At 45.8% G+C, this 26853-nt stretch overlaps 1 protein-coding gene across 1 annotated transcript in view; it reads right to left on the reverse strand.

Moving 5' to 3' along the window:
• Positions 1-3137: 3137 nt before the first annotated feature.
• Positions 3138-26853, reverse strand: part of SLC20A2 (solute carrier family 20 member 2) — a 30440-nt gene continuing 6724 nt past the window's right edge. The window contains exons 2-10 of the mRNA XM_056857387.1: positions 25270-25410; positions 21417-21502; positions 19225-19321; positions 13552-13668; positions 11982-12185; positions 10850-11441; positions 8875-9060; positions 8210-8294; positions 3138-3310 (exon numbers count right to left, since the gene is read on the reverse strand). Of these exons, the coding sequence (XP_056713365.1) occupies positions 3146-3310; positions 8210-8294; positions 8875-9060; positions 10850-11441; positions 11982-12185; positions 13552-13668; positions 19225-19321; positions 21417-21502; positions 25270-25410 (1673 nt within the window). The 3' untranslated portion in view covers positions 3138-3145. The remainder of the gene's footprint in view (positions 3311-8209; positions 8295-8874; positions 9061-10849; positions 11442-11981; positions 12186-13551; positions 13669-19224; positions 19322-21416; positions 21503-25269; positions 25411-26853) is intronic.

Here is a 26853-nt window from a genome sequence, read left to right on the forward strand (position 1 = left end):
TATTGCTTAGTTTTCTTATTCTGTAATCAAGGTTTATTACATTGTTTATTCTATGTAGTATGCATTCTTCTCCTGTCTCGTAACTCTTGCTTTACTGTATCCATTATCCAGTGTTTTCAGTGCAATATTCTCTAATTTTGTTTGTAACTACTATGGAGTAATTGCTGGTTGCCTGTATAATATTGTGTTAGGGTTGCTAGACAGGAGCTGGCAACTTGTGTGTGTGTGGGGGGGTGGCACTTAGCAGCAGTAGGGGCCCTCGCTGGTGATGTAATGATACTGCTGGTGAAACGCTGATGTCACTCCCCATGTGCCTGGAAATGACATCAGTTCATTGCCGGGGGATGCTGGGGGTGTTCTGGCATTTGGACAAAACTTTACAGTTTAACCATAGCTTTGCCCAAGTGCCCGAGTATCCCGGCATCCCCCAGTGATGCACTGACAACACCCCCAGACACACGGGGAGTGACGTCAGCACGCTGGGACGCTGCCAACACCCCGTTCCCAGAACCACCCCCACCCCCTCCGCTGGCCAGCTGGGCAGCAGCAGGAAACTGGCTACTGGTGGAGGGGGATCCCCCACCCCCAGCGGGGGAAGGGCAGCTCTATACTGTGTTCACTGCATGGTTTTTAACTATACTCTGCCTTCAGCCCCAGTGAGGAAGGCAGACAGTAAATGACCCAAATCCATCAATGAAAACAGAAGGTCACATTCTCTCCATGTATTTGCAGAAACTGTCTGAACTGGAAATGCCTTTTCGTCTCCCTGTGCTTTACAAGGCATGTGTGACTTTGGTGATAACGCCCTATAATTATATTTGGCTAAAGTTGCCATAAGTCCAGTCGACCAAATGTGTACAGGAATGGCTCAGCAAACACCTCTTTTTATGTACAGGAAAGGCATAGCGAACACCAGCCAGTGTGGTGCAGTTGTTAAGAGCGGTGTTTGGAGCAGTGGATACTGATCTGGTGAACCGGGTTGGTTTCTCCACTCCTCTACACGAAGCCAGCTGGGTGACCTTGGGCTAGTCACAGCTCTCTCAGCCCCACCTACCTCACAGGGTGTCTGTTGTGGGGAGGGGAAGGGAAGATGATTGTAAGCTGGGTTGATTCTTCCTTAAGTGGTAGAGAAAGTCGGCATATCAACACCAACTCTTCTTCTTTTTCTGACCCTTAGCTCATGACAGCATTTTCTCAATCAGAAAAGGAAGAAAAGCAACATCCCAGGACAAACAATCCATGAAAAAGGAACATGCTGGATATTTTGTGTGCATTTGACAGAGCTTGGCCTTATCTTATTTATTTATTTTATTACACTTTTACCCTGCCCTCCCTGGCCCAAAGGCTTTGATGCTGGGCTTTGACGCTGGGATGTGCGCAGCTGTTACAAATCCAAAGAGCCCAAATGGAGCACACATTTAAATAATAACAAACAAAAAGCATGGAGGAATGCTGCGTGGTAAGAAATCCTCTGCACCTGAGTTGGCTTTAAATAGTAAAAAGAGCATAGTCCAGCAGCAATAAAAAAACTCCCAACAAAAGTATAGGTCTAGGGGGAAATTATTCTTTTATTATAAATTGAGAATGAATGACCAATGAAAAACAATCCAAATGGAGTACCACGACAGCTCACGAATCAGTCAGCATTTTAGCAGCATCTCAACAGTCCTGGACTCCCAGCATCACCGAGGACTACGATTCTCAAGCCCCATGCAATAAAGCTATCCAGAAAGCCACCGCAGTGTCAAGTACTTGAAAGCCACAGACACATGACCCCCTTAAGAAGCTCTCTGGCACAACCCCAGGGGAACGCAGGGGACCTGCCTCAAGGGGATTCTGCTGCCTGACATGTGATTCCTCTTCATGCTGTTTGGGAATTGTGCAAATCCACAAAACAACTAACTGCACTTCAAGGGCCCCGTGGTTCTGTTCAGTAGTGTCTTCCTTTCACACACAGCCTCGCTGAATGTGTCTCCTCAGAGGACTGACTGGGCTTCTTCTGCCTTCCCTCTGGGAAGAGTCCACACCACCGAATTCCACCAACTCTTCCCCCTGGGTTACAAGGGTAGAGTGAAATGCTTGTGCGCATTCCTCTTTCCTTAGGCTATTGCTAACCATCCACCTGGTTCTGACCCCGCCTGGCTGATATGTATTGGAGGAAATAGAAATGGCAAACGGATGGCAACCCTCGGCCCCTTCCTCTGAACTGGATTTTCTGGGAATGGAACTGGACTTTCAGGTAATGAGTGGTGAATACATGTTACGCGGATTTTAAGGTTCCACACATAATAAAGTTGGGGTTTTGTTGAAGTCCCAGGTGGACCGTACACAACACACAGGACATACTTAACAGTGAAGTTCCAAGTTGATTACAGTAAAATGTGAGTGATTTTATCCAGCATTGCTGGTGACTGATAGATGGAAAACAATTTTTCATTAAAAAGTTATGAAGAGGTGCAGGCACAAAGACACACACACACACAGAGGCAGTAATGTAATACTGACAAGCTATTCCCCTTCTTCTTTGGTACTTTCAAAACTTTCTTATCCAAAATATATGAGGGAAATGCACCATTAAAAAGTTACAGTTCTGAAAGTATTTACAAAAGCCATTTTCATACACTATTATACACAGCAACAAGATATTAACCAAGTTCTTTTATGAAAGTGTTTCTGCACTGTTTTGTTCCAGTATCATTCAACGGTTTTACAAAAATAGGATCCATTCTGCACCTCACTTCACCGTCTCAAATTGGCACACGCACACACATCCCAAACAGTAAGCTGCTTGCTTTAAGATTAAAAATTACCACTAAATGATACATTATGTACACATATCACTAAAGTTCTAGGCTATTATTTTCACCCCACTTAAAATTTAAGGTAGTGTTACCTACTATAAGCATATATATACTATAAGCATATATATATATATATATTTCTTTAAGATATAAGAAACGGCACCATGTGTGATGTCACCAATATGACACTGATGTTCTGTACAGTTGATAAGTTAGATATGGAGGATGGAAATCCTTGCTGACTAGTTTTGTTTTTAAACATAGACTTTAAGTAGGGAGCTCCCCACTATGAGAGAGTGATCCTGGCCAGAGAAACTCCCCTCTTTCCCAGAAGGAACAAAAGATCAGACGTATGGCAGGATACCGTACATAAAGATTGCCATGACGCCAGCGCTGAACAAGCCAGCTACGGGAACAGTCACAAACCAGGCTAAAAAGATATTGCGGAACAGGCGCCAGTCCACTGCCTTCTTGGATCGTATCCAACCAACAGCCACCACAGAGCCAACCTTGGAAATGCGAGAAGAAAGTTAGAACTGAATGCATCATAACGTACATAACAGATATCTATGACAAGGAGTACATGAATTTCTCATCGCCTTTGGTAACCAGATGTTATCGGCAGTCACCCCTCCCCGCCTACAAAGTCTTTTAGCTGTGTTAGGTTTTCACTTTATGTCAGGTTTTGACAATGCTCAGAAGTGGAAGCAAAGGTTATTTGCTGCTTCGGATTATCTCCAAAGCTCAGTAGAAAATGAGACTGCTCCTGGCCACACATTCCCTGTTACATGCCAGAGAATTCCAGGTGAAGTTTGTTTCTTTGACCAGGTGTGGCGACAAATCCGTCTCCCCTCCAAGTTCTTTGTGATGCAAAGAAAACATAAAGGAAGGAGAACTTTTCTTCCTCTTTGTGCTTGGGCAGGGGATTAATGGCCACCGCTGGTTACCTGGGCACTCCATTCGTGGACCCCTGTCAATGACCAAACCAATGCCAGTCAACTGATGCCCCGAATCTAACAAAGCATCTGACATAGCTTACTGATGAAATCTGAATTTTGCTTCAGTTCCACACAACACAGCAGCACACATGGAGAGCCGACAGGGCTGGGGGCTGCACGCAGTATGCAGGAGGTCCCTTTCACAGATAGCCTTTTTAGAGCCTGCCTGAAGCAGATCTCTGGACAAAGGAAGGGGAGTTCTCTCACAAGGCCTATGAGCTCAAAGAGGACGCCTCCAGTCCCCAACGCTCTTCTCTACAAGGAATGCTTATTTCTCTCCACTGGCATGTCTTCCAGCTGCTTTACCCATTTCCCCTCCTGAACGCATATTCTTCTGTGACCCCGTTCCGTCAAGAGAAGGGACACGGAGGTGGGTACTGGCCAGCCCTCTCTCCTGCTTGCCAAGGACTGAGTACAATGTAGACCAAGGTCTTGCGGTGCTTGTGGGCACTTTTAAGAGCCTGGCCACAAAATGGCTGCCATGGGGTGGAATTACAAAAACACTGGGACATTTTTTCTATGATGGGGGCAGCCGTTCCCAAGTGGGCACTCCCTGCGGAGCCAAAGCTGATGCTTCTAAAGCAGCTGCTATCCCATTGGGGTGAGAAAAGCCTGGACCAGCTCTCTGCTTCGGGAAAGAAGCAAGGAGACACCAGGACCCACACGGGAATCACTGGCCTAGACAATTTCACGTCCCGTTTCTCTGTTATCCTAGAATCACAGAGTTGGAAGGGGCCGGACAACAGATAGGGCCTGGTAGTCTTTTGGCTGAGCTGTTTTTTAAACAGCTTATAGTATAAGTAACTTCCTGTGAGTATTCTTGTATTTTTTTCATGAGAAATGGTTTCATTTTAAGTTACACTTCTGGATTGAAACACATTGGGCTACTAGCTTGCTTTGGAGTACCTGAGAGAATTTGGTCCCTTATTTTGGCTTTTCCTCTCGAGGGTAAGTAAACTGCGCAAAAGGTGGTGGCACCAAATGAGAATGGTTTAAGTTCTCATCCCAAGAGCTGGGGTTGTGACCAAGAATCACACAGATGGTGAAGTATCTGATATTACCACTTAACTACATACTTATTTGTAACAATGTATTTTGTTACTTTTTTTCCAGTTATCGCTTAACCTGGCAAACTATGAATGATTGCCTTATAGCAAGTTACACTATTGGTCCATCTCTCCAGCACTTCCTACTAGCGCTTGCAGCTGCTCTCCAAGTCTGCAGGCAGAGTAAAGGTTTTTCCCACCCACCACCACCTCAGCTCCTTTTCCAAGGGGAATCGGAAGCTCTGCATGTAAAACAGGTGTTAAAACCTGCACAAGGACTTGACACACACGGGCCTCTCTGGATCGCAGGCGGCATAAAGTTAATCAAGGGACTCCACCGCCTTGCAAGCAGACTATACAGCACCATCTCTACCCCATGTTTAATTTTGTTTCTACCATCAAGTCACAGTCAATTTAATGGTGACCCCGTAGGACTCTCAAGGCAAAGGATGTTCAGAGGTGGTTTGCCACTGCCTGCCAAGGCACAGCAACCCTGGAAGTCCTTAGTGGTTCCCATCCAAGTATTAACCAGGGCTGACCCTGGGGCATAGCTTCTGAGATCTGATGAGATCAGGCTAATTAACTGCCCCTCCTTGCTATGGTATTGGCAGATGTACTGCAGCATGTCCCCATCCTAAGTCGAACTCCCACCTCTGTGCTTTCCAAGGTCCCTTTGATTCCAGAGAGCCAGCATGGTGTAGTCGTTAGGCGCAGCGGACTCTAATGTGGTGAACCGGATTTGATTCCCCACTCCTCCTCATGAGTGGCAGACTCTAATCTGGTGAACTGGGTTGGTTTCCCCACTCCTACACATGAAGCCAGTGGGGTGACCTTGGGCTAGTCACAGCCCTCTGAGTTCTCTCAGTCCCACCTACCTCACAGGGTGTCTGTTGTGGGGAGAGGAAGGGAAGGTGATTGTAAGCCGGTTTGATTCCTCCTTAAGTGGTAGAGAAAGTCGGCATATAAAAACCAACACTTCTTCTTCATCATCCCTCTTCCCTGAACCTGCTGAATCTCGCACAATCAATGGAGGCCTTTACCAAGACCCTCCATACTCCCCCCTCTTGCTCGCCGTGCGGCACTGACTCTCGTACCCTGGGTACCCACTTCCTCTCCCAGGCGTGCTGCCTACATGCCTCTTGGGCACTGGTGCCACTCCTTCTTCTGGATCCAAAGCAAAGGTGGGTTCCTTAGACTACTAGCTGGGGTACCTATCTCCCCCCTCAACATCTGGCGAACTTCTGTAAAGAAGCATGAGCTTTTATCAGCTCCGGGACATTTCTGCCGGGTCTTCCCCATCCTTCCTCTCCCATTTCCTGCTTTGAACAGGCCTCCCTTTCTCAGTGGGTGGGCTGTATGAAGAGCAGTGGTGGTGGTGGTGGGGGCGAACGGAGAGCAAAAAAGGGAAGGGGTATTAAGATACCATAAAAACCAAGTGGGCCTAGCAGAGGGGGAGGAAAGCTGGGTCAGGCTCTGAAAAGGGTAAACAAAAACACTGCTGTAAAATAGAGCCTAAAACGCACCACAGTTTTATTTAATAATTGTTTTTAAAAAATGCACCTCCTCCTTTCACGAATTTTGCCTCTGTTTAAAAGGGCATCAATAATACTGGCATTGGCAAGTGCATCTCTAAACATTATCTACGTTTTGATGAAAATACAGGTTAGAACCCCGGTCAGCTGCTCGGCTGTGCTGCCCCCACCCCCTGGACAAGGGAGAGCTGTGCTCTGATTGGCTGGGAACCAAGTGCTGTTTGCCTTCAAGTGCTGAAATTCTGGACCGAGCCTTCATGTGCCTCAAAAGGAGCCACAACATGAAAAGCCCTGCAAATCTTTTTTTTTTTGGGGGGGGGAAATAAACCCAATTTATATAAAACTATGTTAGTGCATAGACTTTCATTCATAGGGTCGCCATGAGTCGGAAGCGACTTGACGGCACTTAACACACACACGTTAGTGCAAGGCTGAGACGGAAGGAGTTAATGCACAGAAGCAAGGCGCTTTTAAAGTTAAGATGGTTGTTACTTGTTGACTACCAAATGAACACTACAATGAGGTCTATAAGTAGCAGCAACAATAATCAGCTACCTATATTTCATCCAAGAAAATCATGTAATAAATATCTCTCAGCATCCTAACATGGGGGGGTGGGGGGCGGGAAATCACAAAATCACAAAAACAATTTTCCAGGTAGTTTTGAAACTAAATTGAAGTCCATATTCTGTTTCATTTTTTTTTTAAAAAAAAACTGCTTAATGTTTTACACAATGAAGGCAAAATGGGGGGAGGGACCAGCACTTAGTGGTTTGGATCTTTGTTTCTAAAAGTTCTGAGCGTGTAGTTCATTGGTGTGACCACGGCAAACTCCAATACCTTGCAATGAGTGGAGCTTATTGGAATACCCACATTTGAGGCTACAAGTACGGTTAGCGCACACATTACTTCAATGCAAAATCCACTGTGAAGAAATAAAAAAGAAGACAAATGGAAGATTGTAGCGTAAAGTGACACACAGGAAATCCCATGCCATGCATTCCTCAGGCGAGTGAAGGGATGAAGGACGAACCTCTGGACAAAGAATGGTGCTACAGATCAGAGTGTCGTGTGGCATGACCAGAGGAGAAGTTCCCGCAACAGAGGGCTGACCCTGGTAGTAGGCCCTGTTTGCCCCTGGGTGGGACCTGAAGAAGAGGCAAACAGGCCCCTCTCCCACATCCATTTCTGCTGGTGAAAATGACCCAGGAGAGAAGCCTGAAGCCCCTTCTCCCCCGGCAGTGCTCCTGAGCCAAAGCAAGCCACAGAATGCTTTGAAGGTGAGTTCCCCCGATCGTACGTGGCACAAGTTAAGTTTGGCAACCGCAACCTGACTCATGTCACACGCGTCTTGTATTTTGGCCTGAAAGCTTTTAACCAGGCGAGGTCTACTCTTGCTCAGAGCTCTCTCTCCTAATTGCATGCTTGTTCAATAACTGGTGTGTGTGTGTGTGTGTGGGGGGGAGTAACAGGAAGTGGTAGCCGCACAGTCTAAGGAACACAAGACCAACTGAAATTCACAGGATTAGCAAAGGACCGACAGCTGATAGATCCCTTTCCTGGGGGATGCAGAACTATGTCAATTTAATGGGGAGGGGATTATTTCCAAATATTCTCACATCTTCTGTTCCCCAAGAACAAATGAAAGAAAGATGTGAAATCTTAGCGTGAAAGAAATGTAAGACCTGCCCATTTTGTAAATGGGGGGTGGGGGTGTCCGTTTCCCATTCCCCTCTTAAGATGTCATGCCACCACAAAACTGATCTGAGCGGCAGAATTAAAGGAAGAACAGTCCAGACCGGCCTGGCCGCAGTCACATGGCAAAGGCATACCTTGCAGTGTGTAGTACTGACAGGAAGTCCAACATTGGAAGCTATCACAACTGTGAACGCCGAAGCCAACTCAATAGTGAATCCACTGCAGGAAGCAGAAGAAAACACTTCACAGTCACACTTTTAAAAAAAAACATCATCAGTCTGGGCTGGTGCCAGGCAACACGCCAACCTCTTACCAGCATCTTCTTTGACTGGTTTATAGATATTATTTGACACTGAGTGAGGAGCAAGGAGCTGCTGAAGGATGGAAACTGTCCACACATGACTACTCCACGCTAAGCGTTGGCCCTCTTACTGTTCTACTTGGCAAGAAATCACGCTCAATTAGTAATTAGCTTAATGGCAGAAGTCTAATATGCATTAAAAAGCAAATGAACACCACAGATCTGTTTTTTAGACTTAAAAATTCGTGAAAAACAACTTTGATTTTCGCCATTTATTTATGCTTTTCTACTCTACTCAAGTCTTTGGCAGAATATTTTGCTCGACTAGACCTCAACTATTCAAATGCATTGCGTTAGTTTTAAAAAAGGACGCAACACTTGTCGCTGTTAAAATCAAAAGCAGCAATCTACACTGTTAGGCACGCGATGCTACGGCAGAATTTTCCAAAGGAGGCCAGGGAGAGGCTGGGCGGTCAAGCCCCACAGGACAGTTCCTACCTTGATGGTGTGATGGGGGTGAGGTCCTTCCCCATGGTTTGGATCACTCTTCGCCCCCAGACCCAGAGACCCACGCAGATGCCGATGCCTCCGTACAGGAGCAGCCAGACAGGAGTCGCCGCTTCTTGCATGACCCCACCCTGTTCATATATAAGCCAGAGAGCAACCAGAGGGCCTATAGCATTGCTGGAAAACAGAACAGCACATTGGGGCTATATTATCACAACCTAACCCCTTTTGTTAAATCTCCTACTGCTTACAACGTGCTAAATGAGGGGAGGTATATGAATGAAAATATCCTTTCCCACAGATGCTAGCTCTCTGCCCATTTCCCCAACTGGTCTATTCCTACATTTATTTTAGTTCAGATACCTCTGAGACTGGCTCCCCCCTCCTTTACTGTTGTACAGCTATCTGTGTCAAGATTATAGCAAAATGTAGTGACTGAGGGTTAATCCAGTGTTAACACAGCTCCCTTGGTTCCCAGATGGTTCTCGTCACAGTTCGAAGTGCCAGTTTTCAGCCTTTAATGAATTAAGGAGCCTCAGCCCAGGGGACACCTTCTCCTTAACCGCTACAGGGGATGTCCTGCTCAAAAAGCCCCTCTTTTTAGGGGATGGGGGCTACGTGGGGGTTACTGAATTTGTAAGCTACCCTGAGCTATGCAAAAGGCAGAGTACAGATAAATAAATAAATAAATCTCTTTCTCTTTTACAGCCCCACCCCTCTGTAGGCAGCCGTCTGTCTCTTCCAGCCAAGCCATGTTCATTTCTGGCCCAGCCACTGGGCCCGCTCCTCCACTGTCCAGGCCTCGTGGGGCTGCCTGACCGCTCATACCATCCTAAGTCTTTGAATCCTTAGAGTCAAGTGAAAAACATCTCCATCTCAATCCTAGCAATTTCTCTCCTTTTATGCTTCTGTTACATTGATTGCCAATAAAATCAGAGGGAACCACCCTGGAAAAGGAGAGGATGTGTTGCGTGTGTCTGCAAAATGACTTGGCTTGAAATCTGTGGTGGCATTCTATCTTTGACCAAGAGGGAAATAATCTCCCAATGATTTTCAGCTTTCTCTGTAGTAATATGATGAGTATTTAATTCAGTTTAATTCAGTTGTTGTTTCAAGGTTCTTTCATCGTTATTTCGAGAAGTAGAAAGGAGGACATTTTAAATTAGGACAGCTATCTATAAAACCCATAAAACATGAAGCGGGGGGGGGGAACAATTCTGGTGTAAGTTTTGCATACTACTTCTTAGTCTGGGGAGACCCCAGCCACAGATGCCTGACTGATATAGAAGCCCCCGCAGACCTTCCTTTTCTTCACTATTGGCCATTCCATATTGTTAGCGTATGTCACTGGTCACAATCCTATATACTTTCCCCCTAAGGCTTATACAGATGTCCTGCTAGCTTGGACACTGTGACCAAGTGAGGAAGAACTTGGCAAAGTTCAAGTCTCTCCTTTGCCTTGAGCTTCTGTTTCAAAAGATGCTGTCCCAGGGACTTGCTTTCATTAAGATGTGAAACGTAGCACAGGCGAGCAGTGCATAAGCCAAGAGTGCAGATTATACAAGGCAATCATTTGAACAGCCTCCGGGTTTTGTTTTTTAAAGAATGACACTTGTAAAATTCTGCAGCGTTCCTCTCATGAACACTCCACAGTAAATGGGAAAGTTCCACAAGGCTGAATATCATACACAAGCCACACAAGTGGAGAGCCAGTGTGTAGTGGTTAGGAGCGGCAGACTCTAATTTGGTGAACCAGGTTCAGTTCCCCACTATTCCTCCACATGAAGCTTGCCGGGTGACTTGGGCCAGTCACAGTTCCCTCAGAACTCTCTCAGCCCCATCTACCTCACAGGGTGTCTGTTGTGGGGAGAGAAAGGGAAGGAAGTCGTAAGCCAGTTTGAGACTTCTTGAGGTAGAGAAAAAGCGGGGCATAAAAAGGTACTCTTCTTCTTCTTCCCATACTTACCTAACATCGTTGCCTCCGTGTGCAAAAGATCCAAAGCAAGCTGTAAGGATCTGAAGAAAGTGGAAAAGCAGGTGGACCTGGGAGGTGTCCTTCTCATCTTTCTCCTCTTCTGCAGGATCCTCAGTGGGATTGTTAGGATCGACCAACTCTGTCGCCATCTTCATCTCCACGCCACCTTCCTCTGCTTCGATTTCTGCTTCAGCCACAGCATTGCAATAGCTGGAGTAACTGTCATAGCGAACCCGCTTTTTGGAGTAGGACACCGTGTCCCCGACGAGCTTCTCGCTGTCTTCTGGAGTGGACGTATCAGCTACCTTGAAGGAGGAATGGACTGGCATCCCACATATGGCAGCCGTATAACAGGTGTAGCTGTTGTTACGCCGCAGGAACTTGTAGTTATTTTCCTGGGCTGGCCTGTCGCTGCTGTTACCCCTGTCTAGGTGTATTTTGTGCAGCAAATCTTTATACAATCCTGAGTCTTTGTGCACAGTGTGATACACATGAACATCACTTTTCATGTGTCCGTCAAAATTAAATGTACCGTTGGAAATGGGAGATTTCACCATACTGTGAGTCATTGAAAATGCCCTCCCTGAAACAACAGAGAGAAAAGTGTTATTACAGAGGTAAACCAGATCTATGGCTGCTGAAACTTCAGAAAATAGTAACCTTTTCTATTTTTTCTTGTAGTTGAGTTAGCTTAACACTTATGCTCCAAAATATAATTAATTGTATATATTCTACCCTTTAGTTTAACTACAGCAGTAAAATGCTTTGGGGTCCTGAATCGGATGAGTGACAGATGAAGTCTTCTTCAATGTATCATTGCAGGACCGGTGAGTCAGTCGAGCCCTTCCTCATCCAACCTCTCAGGCCCTCAAAATGACCTGCTAAGTAGGAAGCGGTCAAAGAGCAGGTCCCGAAGGACATCAACTGGGCGGCGCTTTGTGCTTTTTGCTTTGTGCCGAGTTTTGTTGGGGCAGGAAAGGACATTTTTAATTAACTGGGTCATCATAGAAAGAACTGGAATAAGGGGGTCTTGGGAAAGGTTGAACAGGATAGAAAAAAATATATTATGAAAGATAAACACGTTGTTTATTAATTAATTCCTGCACCTCGCATAGATTCTTACCGTACGGAACACGCGGATGACTCCCATTTGCCACGCTGTCTGATGCTCCAGCCTCTTCTGCTCCGGAGCCAGTGAGGGGGATCGTGCTTTCATCCGTCGCCTTGGCACCAGGAAGCTCTTTGAAGACAGCTGCGTCCTCCTCTTGAATTTTGTCAAGGCTTTCGTCAGATATTCTTGATAACGCACCTTCTTTCTTTAACCGACCTAAGGAAAACTCAGAGCTTTTATCATCTGTACGGTCACTGATCTGTATTAGATGTTACTGGTGTTACTGACTAGGGTGGTTTACTAAGAGCCTGTTCCTGAAGGGGGGGTGAAGCTCCTTAGGAGCCGGTGCAGGGGCAAACACACTGGCGGTCTGAGAGCCATGGGAAACGCCTCCAGCACAGCCACACTGGCAGGGCTTTCCCAGAAGGGGAAGCCCACGCCAGCATACGGAGGCAGTCTCAGGGTATTCCTGGGGGAGGGGCTGCTGTTAGGCAGCTTCCTCACCCTTTTCACCCCGGGAACCACCCCCTCGCGCTACAGTGGTGCCCCCCACCTTTTTTGGGTGGTGCAGCCCCATTGGAGGCAATGGGGGATTTTTCCCTTTCTCCATTTTTTATTTTTTGAAAAGCCTTTTTTCACCTCGACAGCAGCCGGGAAGCCTGTGAGGAGGAGGAGGTGCAACTGCACCGCTCCCAGCCGCCGCGGATCTGCCCCACCCCCCCTTTCAGGATTGTGCTTCCCATACTTAATTCTCTTGTTAAATAGCTCAAACGTAAATTTTTGTTTTTGTGTATAAACACACACACGTAGGCCTTAATTTACGAATTTTTAATACACCCCCTAAGCCTTAATTAACATCCCCAAGCTCAAGGCAGCTCAGGACTCAGACATTTGTCATGAAGTTCACACAGCTTTCTGAGTCTATGAAATATAAACTGGAGACTCAATGTGCCTTTAGGGCTGTGTATGGAAAGGCGAGCAGCTTTAATTCTTAAACTTCCACCTCATTTCTCTAATAATGACCATGTTCTTTATTATTATTTTAAATGGGAAAAGGATGCATTTTTAAAGTGTACTTCTTTTCCCCTTTAAAATACTCATAGTAGAGAAGAGAAGCTGGTTTCGATTACTAAAATCAAACAGAGGCTGAAGAGTCAAACTTCTTCTTGCTTTCTCAAAAGGGCCCCAAGGCAAATCAAAGTCACACAAGCTTGCAATTTGCTTTGTACAGGGCAGGATAGAGCTATCTGGTGTCTTCTTCATTCCACCGGTGGGTAAGAGAAGACGAGAAGACTAATGAGAGCAAATGTGTGACATGGCATGGGAAAGTGTGGGGTGTGTATATGTCAAAAGTCCCACAGGTACATGCAAGCTACTTTGTGCCCCTTGGCTCATGGTTTCACTCTTTGTTTAGAAAAATACAAGCAACTAAATGCAAAATATTTTCTCAGCAAAAAACAATCCATTTATTAAAGTACTCTGAAACTAGTTTTTTCATAGATTTACAAATAGCTAGATAAAAGGCATTCTATTCGGCAACATTTTAAAAATCAGATACATTTTTGCCCCCCAAAAGACATACTTGCTATTTTTCTTCTCATCCACGGACACACCACTATCCAGACTAAGAGAGCCAAGACCAATGATACACCAATAGAAATTAGTGCTATTGCCCACATAGGAAGAACAATTCCTAGGACTGGAAAAGAAAGAGTATAATGTTAAATTCTTGCGCATCGGGGTTGGCAACAATTAATACTACATTTTCTACAGCAAAATACCAAATGCTCCGTGCTGCGGGGACAAGGAAGTGACCTGAGCACTGTTTTGGGAGCGTACGCTTTAAGTCCTGAAGCCAAGTCTCTTTCTGTGTAATACATAAGCCAAAAATGTGGTTGGCACATGACACAATAACAAGTGTCACCTTGTGAATTCCATACAATTATTTGCTACAACCAACTACTATTGAAGTGCATTCCACACAGAATTCAAGCGACATATATTTCATAAAGCGGCATGACCATTAGGTTTTGAATAGATCCCCCTGCCACCACACACATGAGACTATTATTATTATTACAAAGACCAGCATAAAAAATAACATCACAGAAGCAAATATAATAAATAAAATCAAAATACAGTACATGATATATAATTAAGTTACATTAAATTATTGTTTTAAAATCTAAGATTTATCTAAAATCAGAATTAGTATTCATCCTTCTGTTGCTTTAACCATAGCATGTCTTATCCTTGTTGCTATGAAACAGAATTTTGCAGCAAGTTTGGTGACTTTCAGGTCTATCTGAGAGGAGATATTTAACATTAAATTCCTCTGTGCGACCAGGTAACTTTCTTAATAGTGGCTGGATCAGCTCTCTTCGGATATCACAATAAAACATGCAGTATAAGAGAACGTGACCAATTGTTTTGATCTCATCTGTGCTACATGGGCATATTCTCTGATCAACTGGTAGCTTATGATATCTGCCATCTAATAAGGCTGAAGGGAGGGCATTAAAGCTTGCCCGAGAAAATGTCCAGCGACATTTGGGATAATCTAATACACTTCAAATTTCCGTCATAGAAACTGGGGGCCCGTGAAGGCTGACACAGACCGAGGGAGGAGACAGACAGCTGAGATGTTTCCCCCTCAAGGATGCTAGAAAGGCTTGAGCAGACCTTCTGCACCGCCTTACCTTCCTGCCCCCCCTCCCTACTTTAACTGATTCTCGCCTGCTCTGAACTGTCCAAGGGCCGTGAGCAGGCTTCACCCTCATCAGGTTGTGTGCTTATTTTAATTTCATGGATACGTAGAGGGGTCTCTGAGTAGGCAGAAACCTCAAAACTGAATGCAGGTGTGCCCCTTTTGTTGCCTTCCTGAAAGGCATTTGGTCACAAAGGCTGCTATTAGAGCGAACAAGACAGGGCTGGGGAGGGCGGGTTTGGAAAATTTAAACATAAATAAATAAATAAATAAATAAATAAATAAATACTTAAAGGAGAGCAATCATGTCCCCCATCGACCGCATTTTCTCCAGACTACACATTCCCAACTCCCTCAACAGGGTTGCCAACCTCCAGGTATCAGCAGGAAACCTCCTGCTGTTATAACTGATCTCCAGCCAATAGAAATCAGTTCACCTGGAGAAAATGGCTGCTTTGGCAATTCGACTCAATGGCACTGAAGTCCCTCCCCTCCCCAAACCCCGCACTCTTCAGGTTCCGCCTCAAAAACCTCCCGCCGGTGGTGAAGAGGGACCTGGCAACCCTATCCCTCAGCCTTTCCTCATAGGGCTTTGCCTCTAGGCCAGGGGTCAGCAAACTGCAGCTCGAGAGCCGCATGCGGCTCTTTGGCCCCTTGAGTACGGCTCTCCGAACTTGGTTCAGAGCCCCTGCTCTTGCGCCCGCTCGCGCCGGCAGCCGGGCTGTGGAGCCGGCACGCCTGAGAGAGAGAGACAGAGACAGAGAGAGAGAGTGAGAGAGCAGACGAGCGGGCTGTCTCCCCCCCCCCCCCGCGGAGAATGGCCGGGTCCCCCTTTCCCTTGCCCTCAATGGTTGGGAGGCTAAAGCCTCCCCTCCCCTCTAGCCGTGCGATTGCTGGGCGGGCGGCTGGGCGGTTCCTGGCCCGGGCCCGCCCGCCTATCAGCTGTTGGGCAGGGCAGGCTTCTTTTGGCGGTATGTCCCCAGCAGCGGCGCTGGGCCGCGGCGCCCTGTCTTCTGCGGCGCAGACTCCGTTCCCCCGTCGTCTTCTGGGCCTGCGGGTCCCTGTAAGCCGGGAAGAGGCACACTTTGGAGCCAGCGCACGGGCTTCTCTGGTAAGTGGAGGGTGGCGGGAAAGCCCCGGGGCGTGGCATGGGGCCCCTGACCCAGGACACACATAATGCTACAACTCGGGGTCGTCTGCTGAAGCTGGAGGGTGGAAGATTCAAAACCGATAAAAGGAAGTATTTATTCACACAACGCATGGTTAAATGGTGGGACTCCCTGCCCCAGGAGGTGGTGATGGCTGCCAACTTGGAGGGCTTTAAGAGGGGAGTGGACCTGTTCATAAAGGAGAGAGCTATCCATGGCTACTAATCAAAATGGATACTAGTCATGATACATGCCTATTCTCTCCAGGATCAGAGGAGCAGGCCTATTATATCAGGTGCTATGGAACGCAGGCAGGACAATGATGCTGCACTGGTCTTGCTGGTGGGCTTCCTGGAGGCACCTGGTTGGCCACTGTGGGAACAGACTGCTGGACTTGAAGGGCCTTGGTCTGATCCAGCATGGCCTTTCTTATATTCTCATGTGTTTACTGCGTCTGTGAATCTAGAAGTTTGCTCACATTGTTCACATTAAGTGTTTGTCAGTCATTGTCATGATTTAATTTTATGGATACCTTACTTACTTTTTTCCCTCCTCAGAGGCCATGTCTACCCACTGGCTTTCTTGGCGTAGACCTGGACTCCGAGGAGGGGAAAAAGTCCCCCTTCAGAGGCCAGGTCCACCAATTGGCTTCTATGGGCCTCCGGAGGCCAGGTCTACTGCCAAGAAAGCCAATGGGTAGACCTGGCCTCCCAATGGGACTCAGCCGGAGGCCAGGTCTACCAATAGGCTTTTATGACGGTAGACCAGGCCTCCAGACGAGGACTCCGGTCGGGGAGGGGGAAATGGCAGGGACTTACAATTTAATTTTTTATCAATAAATAAGATCATTATTAAGTATGATATCAAGTTTTATTCAGTGTACCTATAGTTTAATTAAGACTTAAAACTTTAATTAAATTTTATTAAGTTAATAAACAGTGTACCTATCTATATAGCTTAAGTTTAAGAAATTTGGCTCTCAAAAGAAATCTCAATCACTGTACTGTTGATATTTGGCTCTTTTGACTAATGAGTTTGCCGACCCCTGCTCTAGGCCCCTGATCATCCTCGTCACCCTCCTCTGCACCCGCTCTATTCTGTCCACATCCTTTTTGAAGTGAGGCCTCCAGAACTGCACGCAGTACTCCAGGTGCAGCCTGACCAATGCAGTGTACAGCGAAATTATGACATCTTGCAATTTGGATGTGATACCCAAGTTCGCATTAGCTTTTTTTGCCGCTGCATCACACTGGCTGCTCATATTTAACTTACGGTCCATCTGAGATCCTGTTCACACACACTGCTTACCCACCACTGTTCCTCATTTTTGTTACCAAGATGTAGAACTCGGCACTTATCCTGTTGAACTGCATCTTGTTCACATCCACCCACTTTTACAGTGTGTTCGGATCTCAATGAACTCTATTTCTGTCTTCTGGTGTGCTTGCTAGATGGTGCAGAGGGAAACTAATTATTTAATAATTATTACAACCCCTACGTGTTTCGCGTGCAGCTTCATCAGGAGGAATTAAATACATTTTAAGATGTTTCAAAATTTTAAAAAAATATTTTGGAAAATTATACATAGGACAATTCACAGAGCATGTACGTGCAATATCGAATTACATCTTAATATTGAGAAAATTAAATAAACAACAATGTATACCATGTACTGTAAATTTACAAATGTGTGCGTGGGGACATCACTAAAAGAAATCTGAATGGTCAGTACTAATTAATGTTAATTTAAAATGTGATTTCTTGGTAAATTTACAATACATAGTATACATTGTTGTCCATTTAATTTTCTCACTATTAAGATGTAATTAGATATTGCACTCTGTACATGCTCTCTGAATTGTCCTATGTATAATTATCTAAAATAATTTTTAAAATGTTTTAATCATGCATCACATATATTTATATTATTATTTTGTGTTATTTTCTCATTTATTAGATGCCCCGACAGCTGCACGTGAAACGTGTAGGGGTTGTAATAAGTATTAAAGAATTCATTCCCCTCAGCACCATTTGTTTCTTTGCCTTTGTACTTGCTTAATGCAACGTAGAAAAAATGAGGCTTTGCTGCAATGCCTTATAAAGAATGTCTCAGTCATTAATCATTCCAGTCTAGTAAAAGAAATCCTGGTGATTCAGAAGCAGCAGCGAGGAAAGAGCCTGATTCATAAGAGTCAGAGAGACCCTGCAGCTGGGCCAGCGTTTGCTGTTCTACCATTACAGGGATACGGTTCCGTTCAGTGAACTCCGGTGCGCTCCAGGACCAAAAAGCTTAAAATCACTCCTCAGCTCTCTGAGAGCCACATTCACATTCCCATCAGCCAAAAGAGACACGTGGCTACTGTGTGCCCTGTGCACCACCCACCAAACACACACACACACACACACACACACACACACAAAATCATGCAAGACATAGCTGTTAATATTAAATATATAACAATAAACTTCTAAGGTATCTCCAAGCATGAAGGGTTGTCTCTCCCCACCACGGTTGAACCTCAGCCAGCCCTCGGGCATCTGGAGCAAGGGGGAGGGCTTCCCTCGAGGCCTCCCGCTCTCTCAGCATGAGGCTTAGCGGACCAGGTGGTGAGAGTCAGGGCACCCAGCAGAGAGCAAGCCGACCACGGAGAATGGGGAATAAGATCACCCCCTCACCCAGACAGCTTTGAGAGGCTGGCTACTGACCCGTCCTTCATTCCCTCCAGCGTTTCAAGGTGGTGACCTCCTACCAGACTTGGCCCACTGCCAGCATCAAAAGCCCTCCAAAATAACACCACCTTCACCAGCTTGCAGAAACGCAGCAGTGTGGAAGCTTTCCTAACAAAGGGCTATTCCATAAAATGGGATCAGTCCCTGAGAAAGCCCCAGGATGATACAAAGGACACCCAGCCTCAGCCACCTACCCCCCTTTTTTTTGCCATCAGGTCACAGCTGACTTATGGCGACCCTGTAGGGTTTTCAAGGCAAGGGACATTCAGGGGTGGTTTGCCGTTGCCTGCCTCCGCCTCACAACCCCTGGTATTCCTTGGAGGTCTCTCATCCAAATACCAGCCAGGGTCAGGGCTGAGAGTGTGTGACTGGCCCAAGGTCACCCAGCATGTTTCCATGGCAGAGTGGGGATTCGCACCTGGGTTAGAATCATAGAGTTGAAAGGGACCACCAAGGTCATCAAGTCCAACCCCCTGCACAATGCAGGAAATTCATAACTACCTCCCCCACCTCGTTTCCCAGATCCTCGTCCGACACCGTAACGACTACACTGCGCTGGCTCTCACTTACCACTCAGATGTTCTTTAATGATCAGCAAGCACACCGCATGAAGAATATCCTATGTGTGTAATATTGTCCTGTGGCACTTTTAATGCCAGATACTACTCACCTGGTGCTCCCGTATACATGATGGAGAAAACGTTAATGGCAATGGTAGCAGCATAAAACACTGGCAGGGCACGAAGGCCGTTGGGCACGGGGTCTTCCTGCATATAACAAAAAACAAGATGAAACCATCACAACTTGAGAGAATGCGTGTGCCCACCCAGGAGACAAAAGCTAGGGGGTGGGGGAACTAGGGGGGGTTGTAATCGTTCACAAGACCTGAGTTCTGACTCAGTCACTGCAGGCACAAAGGCAGAAATACTCTGAACAGTCATGTGAGGGAGTTTTAAAACCAAACTAGGCAGCCCTCAGTCGGAGTGTGGGGAGACTGGAGAGAACCAGCAAGAGATATGCATGTTCCTCTCCCTCTGTATCTCACACCTAAACAACGGTTTTCCCTGGGTCAGGAGATGTTCAGATGCCACCAGCGGCATGAAAACAACTTGAGGCTGGGCCAGCACGCTCCCTTCCCCTACTTCTCTCCCCATGCAGAGCTCAATTCAAAACGTCTGGGTTTGATCCCACTCCAGTCAGCTGAGCGCATGGGCTGTGGTAAACCAGAGGAGAGATGTGAAGGCTTGGGGGGAGTGTTGGGGGCAGGAAGAACCCAATTTTTTTTCCTGAAGGACTTTTCCCCAAGGACTTTTTCCTGAAGGACTTTTCTGATGGAAAAATTCAAATATTTGTAGGAGCACTGGAAAAAAGCTCCTGTGAAATATTTTGAGAAAACCCTTGTCTTATAAAGCATTTCACCCTTTCTAAATGTACAGCATGAAAAATCTAAACACTTTCTCAATTTTCCCAATGGAAATATTGGGAAATTTTGGAAAACACAGAAAAAAACTTTTATATACAACATACATTTTGTTGTTTTCCTTGGCTCTCCTTTACCCAGAGACTTACAGATGGTTACAGGCTGTAATGTGAAACACAGGTCTGTTTGACGTTTGCGGCCTTCGGTTTTGCAGCTGCGTCATGCCATGCCTTTATTCTGAAGCCCTGGCATGCTGACTGGCAAGCACAAACGAAAGGCCGCGCAACAGGCATTTCTGATCAGCAAAGTTAATGTTCCAGAAGGACTGACTCGGCAGCGGGGCTGGAAGCACACCAGCCCCTCCTGGATGCCTCAGCACTTCTGGGCACGTAGCTGCATTCAAAGCAGTCTGGTTCAGTCTCCCTCCCTTTCCTTTTATGAACTTCATTTATATTCTGCCTTTCTTGCAGAATCTCTTTCTGAGTTACAAGAGCAATTCTGCAGTTGCATAGTGCTCAAAGCACTTAATTTGCATGATTTGGTAATCTGTACAACAGCCTTGTAAAGTAAACTAATATTATTCCTGTATGGCCTGGGGAGGGGATGCTGAGAGAGAAAATGGCTTCCCGGAGGCCCCCTAGTGAGCTTTAGACTAGGGCTCTTGAAGGTCCCAGGAGACTCACACTGCCCATAAGGACAAGCCCCGGAATGCAGCTGCCCTTCCGGCAGGCCCCGGCGTCTTCATCTCAAGCTGCATCCCTTGGAGAGGCCTACAGAAGATGCTTCCATCTTTCATAATGGTTGACAGACTAGATATTTCTCACACCTTATCCAAAAAAAAATGTTAGAATGAACAGCCACTCCAAAGTCCGTTTTATGAATAAAACTAGTTTAAGGGTAATCTTGGGCCAGTCACTCTTGCTTTGCATTTACTACCTTGCAGGGTTGTTGTGAGGGGAAAAGCAGGACGAGCCCATCCATGAATGCCCTGGAGGAAGAGTGGCCCAGAAATGAGAGAACACATGTGTGATGAGGCCCTCTTTGAGCACACATTGCAGAGTCCCCATCAACGGAGGAAGGGCCGGCCAGGTGTGGCTCTAGGGGTTCGACCTGCCTGAGTACAGGATGGGGCAGGTTTCGCCTTGGACAACTGTCTCCTAGGCTGGAGATGGTTTATTTTGTGCCTTGGAATTCAGCCAGAGCCATGATGAGATCCAGCTCCTTCTGCATACAGGATTGTTACTTAATGCAACATAAATTTAGGTTCTCCCAAACTAATTTTCAGACTTGCTAAATCCTGCAGACTTTAAAGAGAACCTAAAGGCACTCAGCTCCAGCTGGATGCCAAGATGTCTTGAGTCAGTGACAGTGAAAAGTTGTCGCTTGTATGACATCCTTAGTCAATAACAGCAAGAACAGGAAATGCCCACTCAGCCACTAACCTTGCTCAAGATGAAAAATCTAATCAGCACAAACAGCACGCCAGACATCATACCAGATAACAGTGGGGAGATAAACCAAGAGGCAACTGAATAAAAGAAAGAAAGAGGCAACATCCATTAAGAGGCACAGTCCTGTTTAAGAAAGAAAAAGCACTGCAAAGAAAAACGCCAATCAAACTAACAATGGACAATATTTATGGTTTCACAATCCTGGCTACTGCAGAAACGGTGCTCATAGTTACAGAAACCAAAATCAAAATGGACCTTAATCCAGCTGAAGTCAACAACTTGTGTCCCATCAACAGCAGTGGCAGGGAGAAACGCTGGTTTGTATCACTCCCGCTGATATCAGTTTGGCTGAAAAATTCTTAGCTTTACCTGGGTCACACCAGGTGTTTTTCAAAAGCCCCGGCACACTTAAATGTACTGTTGATGAAAGCCGAAGCAGCTCCTCCCCTCCCCAAAAGGCTATTTTGAGAACAGTTATTTGCATTCTCAAAAGGGACTGATGCTTTCTTCTCCATCCAGTCCAGCACTGAGAAAGGCAGACAATATAACTGCTTATGAGAAACACCACAAATAAATCCTTAATGTGGGAATTGGTTTAAAATCGATTCACAACTCTTTTCTAACTCCCAAACGACACCAGGAAATTCCAAAAGGCATAATCAAACTATGCTGCAAATGAACATTCAGATCTTTAAAGCTGATTACTACAAAGTGTGCCCCGGGCTGCTGTTAAAACAAGATTTGGTTCAGTTGTGTGGGGAGACCTTCCTGTATGTCCCCAATGATAATTTCCAGGAACTAATTCCATTGCCATCATTGGTTGCAGAGTCAAAGGGACACATACTGCTTTGGGAAGGCCCCTACCTATTTGCCGGGGATCCATCTAGGAGAAATTCTCATGGCTTCTGATACCTGATTGCCCACAACAGTGACAATTCGGTTTAGTGGCAGGGCAGTCTCAGACAGTTTCAGAGGAGGCGGCTTATCTAGAACAATTTTGGATGGGATTCAGGCCTTCATCTGGGGAAACAGCCTTGGCTTGCCAGGAGAACAACAGTGGGAGCTGGTCTCTATTGATCCTCCTGGACCTTTCGGTGGCTTTCAATACCACCAGGAGCAGGAAAATCAGGAGACATTCTGAGCCTCTGTTGATAAGCAATCAGTTCCAGGATCTCTCCGTAGACACTGATTCTGGACCACTGGAACAAGGGCTACTCCCCCAGCCTCCCTGAAGCTTGAAGGAAAATTCTCAGGCCCCTGTGGATGAGAGGACTTGAGCTTCCACTGCCCCAATATAGGAGGAGGCGTGTGCTGGTAATTGGGGATTCCCTACTGAGAGGGGTAGAGGCTAAAGTGTCCTGACCAGATTTGTTGCCTTGAGAGGTATGCTTTTACAAGGTGAACGCATCCAGGATGTGACAGAAAGGATAGAAGGACTCATCAAGCCCACATATTATTATCCTTTCTTGCTTATCCATGTGGGAACAAATGTTATTGCCCAGCACAGCACAAAACACATCAAAAGAGATTATGAGGCTCTGGGTACAAAGGAAGAAATCTTGGTAAAAAGGTGAATCTGTAAATGGTTGACAGATCACACCCAAAGAGTGCTTGTTACTGGTTCCTCATCCTCTTGGAGTGACAAGTGGAGTGCCTCAGGGATCTGTCCTGGGTCCTGTGTTGTTCAATATCTTTATAAATTACTTGGATGAAAGAATAGAAGGAATGCTGATTAAATTTGCAGATGATACTAAATTGGGAGGGGTAGCAAGTATAGCAGAAGACAGAGGCAGGATACAGGATGATCTTGACAGGCTGGAAAACTGGGCTAAAACCAATAAAATGAATTTCAACAGAAATAAATGTAAAGTTCTGCATTTAGGTAGGAAAAATTAAATGAATAATTATAGGATGGAGGAGACTTATCTTGACAGCAGTGTGTGCGAAAAAGATCTAGGGGTCTTAGTTCACTGAACATGAGTCAGAAGTGTGATATGGTAATTAAAAAGGTGAATGCAGTTTTGGGCTGTATCAACAGAACTATAGTTTCCAGATCACACAAAGTGATGGTATCGCTTTACTCTGCTCTAGTTAGACCTCACCTAGAGTATTGTGTTCAGTTTTGGACACCACAGTTTAAGAAGGATGTAGACAAGCTGGAACGTGTCCAGAGGAGGGCAACAAGGTTGGAGAGGGGTCTGAAGACCAAGTCCTATGAGGAAAGGTTGAAGGAGCTGGGTATGTTTAGCCTGGAGAGGAGACAACTGAGAGGTCATATGATAACCATCTTCAAGCACTTGAAGGGCTGTCATATACTGGGTGGTGCTGAGTTGTTTTCTGTTGCCCCAGAAGGTTGGACCAGAACCAATGGGCTGAAATGAAATCAAACACTGGCTAAACATTAGGAAGAACGGTTCCTCAGTGGAACAGGCTTCCTCAGGAAGTGGTGGGCTCTCCTTCTTTTGAGGTTTTTAAGAAGAGGCTAGATGGCCACCTGTCAGCAATGCTGATTCTATTAACTTAGGCAGATCATGAGAGGGAGGGCAGGAAGGGTTGTGTCAGTGTTTGACTCTCGTTGCCCTTTCTTACATGCCCAGGGTAATGCCAATCGCCACTCTGGGGTCAGGCGAGATTGGACAGGGATCCTGGAGGGGGTTGCCATCTTCTGGGCATGGGGTAGGGTTCACTGGGGTGTGGGGGGTAGTTCCGAATTCGGTAGTTCCTGGAGAAGGTAATGGGATAGAAGAGGGCCAGTAAACTGAAGTTTAGACTAGACAAGACTGCAGTGCTGCTGGTCAATGACAAAGCTGTCCGCCTGTACTGGAGGGGGTTCCCTTTCCCCCTTAAGGACCAGCCTAGCAGTCTGGGTGAACTGCTGGATTTTGGCCTGTGGCTGGAGGCCCAGATCTCTTCTGTAACACGCTGTACCTTTTATCGGCTTCGGCTGGTACTCCAACTATGACCATTCCTCAAAAAGCACAATCTGGCCACAGTGATCCATGCTCTGATCACATCCAAGTTAGGTTACTATGATGCGCTCTATGTGGAAGCCAAGTGGAAGCCAGGCTACCGGCAGGGGCTGGATACAGGGATTGTGTATCACCCTATGCTGACATCTCAGCATTGGCCGCTTATTTATTTGTTTCTGGGCACTATCTGAAGTGTTGATTCTTATCTGTAAGGCCCTAAATGGTTTGGGATCAGGACACCGGAAGGTCTAGATCACCTCCTCCTATACTGTCCAGCCCACCTGCTAAACCTTCCCCATGAGCTTGGTTTCTGTGCCCATCTTCAGAGGTGAGGCAGTTGGCAACCAATGGCATGGCTTTCTCAGTGGTGGCCCCTCAGCCTTCTGAATGCCCTCCCCTTGAGACTCACCTGGCTCCTGTGCTGCTCTCTCTGAAGTCCCAGGCCAAAACATTTCCTTGTAATTCATGACTGAACAAGGGAGTTGATCTTTTAATTGTTCTTACAATCTGTTTCTAGGCTGAGATCTAAGGATGACAGTAGGCCACCGCATGTTTTATGCTCTGGGTTTTTTATGTATTTTTAATTCTTTGGGCTTTTATTGGCTAGTTTTTAATGGTTGTTAATTTTATGGATTTTATTTTGAGAGCTACCTGGAGCAGGTCTCTGAAGAGATGGCATATAAATGTTTTACATGAGCAAATAAATTAAGCTGCTCTGATCAGACCTTAAGGACCCCGGCTTTCTATTTATATTTAATAAGGTTCCTTTTGATTTTTTCATGCCCAATTATTATTGCTAGCCCTTAGTCTTGAAGACTGGAAACCAGAGGTGGCTTTTTGTGTTTTGTGCACTGATAAAGAGAAATGCTAATTACCAATCTTGACCAGCTGCATCCACTGGACTCCTTTGGTGCCAATTGCAACTAATGAGAATCCAATGGTCGCACCCACAATGCAGTGAGTTCCGGATATCGGGAGCCTCAAGAAAGACGCAATCAGCTGCCAGACAGCAGAGCCTGAAATGGAAGGTGGGGGAGGGAAGCATGAACAATACATGTTGATGGAAACATTTTTACCACTTCAGCACTTTTGTTCCAAAGCACCCACTTTCTATCCTATAATAAGCTCTTTGTCAGGAGGGTTTTTTGTTCATAGACACTAGATTTCTAGAAAGGAATACACAGCTGAAGTACCAGCTTCCTCCAACGCTGCTTTTCTTTATTTTTGGAAGTAAACAGCACTTCTAATAAATGTAGACTTTGTGCAAACTGCATAATGGTTTTGCTTTCATTGGTGCTGGCCCGATTCTGTGCATGCTGATGTAATATTAAGAGTGTCACTCTGCTACGTTTCACAAGAAACCACATTTCCCTTGTGTTACTTTTCCAACTTTAAATCCTTACTACAAAATAAGGAACTACAATTTTTAGCAAAGTGGGCAACCACAAATTCAAGGTTTCAGCATATCCTTGAAAGGAAAGGAAGATTAAAAAGCCCTTTAGCCATGGAACAAACTAAGGTGAAAAATGTCAGCAACATTCTGGTTACGGCCGTGCTGCTCCCCAAAGGGCTTTCAGCAAATAATCTTTTACCAGCAAACCAGTAACAACAGCATCTGTAACCATTACACTTCAGTCTTCATGCATCTGACGCCCATAAGAACACAGCAGTGCCTCAGGAGGGTGAGAGCAGGGATGAACTAGAACTTCTTTAAAAATAATGCTAGCAAAATTTCAATACTAGCAAAAGAATGCAGATAACCATGCACAAGTGTGGAACATGTACCAACACTGGGCATTATTCAGGCTTCATATCTCACATTTACCCCATCTAACAAGATTGATTTGCAGCACCACAGCCCTGACAGATATAGTATCATACATGGGCAGACAATTTTCAGTGGAGAAATATAGCATTGGGAAATTTTCTGCCCCACATCACTGGCTGAGAGCAAAGGGAAACCACAGGAAGCCTCGTGTGTGCCAGGAGGCATCCAAGAGACATTGCTTCGTCTCATGGTTGTTATGTGTACAAGCAGATGCCTTCCATTTCTGCCCAGCATACCAAAGGTTCAACTTGAGGCCCACCAGCCATTGGCCTCCTGGAGCTAGCAAAGCATCCTGCACAACATGCTGGCAAAGATCAGGACCTGGAAGAGCATTTTTCTCCCCGTTTTTTTTTTTTAAAATATCCAGTTTGATGAAGAATTCTCTATTTACTTAACCACTTGCACAAAGAGTTGGGGTTTTTTGGTGAGTTTCAATAAAAGGCATGACATGGCTTCTGCATTTATATATTATCGGGACCTCTAGAAAACGGCAATAAATTAAAAAATACACAAGGATAAAGCACAGCCATGCCACATGGCTGGCCTGCAAATGACAACTTGGGTGCCAACGACAACAGCCCTATCTGCAGTCCTGCAACCCCGGCAGCAGCCAGCTTGGACTTGCCTTGGA

This window comes from Euleptes europaea, chromosome 11 (assembly GCF_029931775.1).
Source record: "Euleptes europaea isolate rEulEur1 chromosome 11, rEulEur1.hap1, whole genome shotgun sequence".
Taxonomy (NCBI): domain Eukaryota; kingdom Metazoa; phylum Chordata; class Lepidosauria; order Squamata; family Sphaerodactylidae; genus Euleptes; species Euleptes europaea.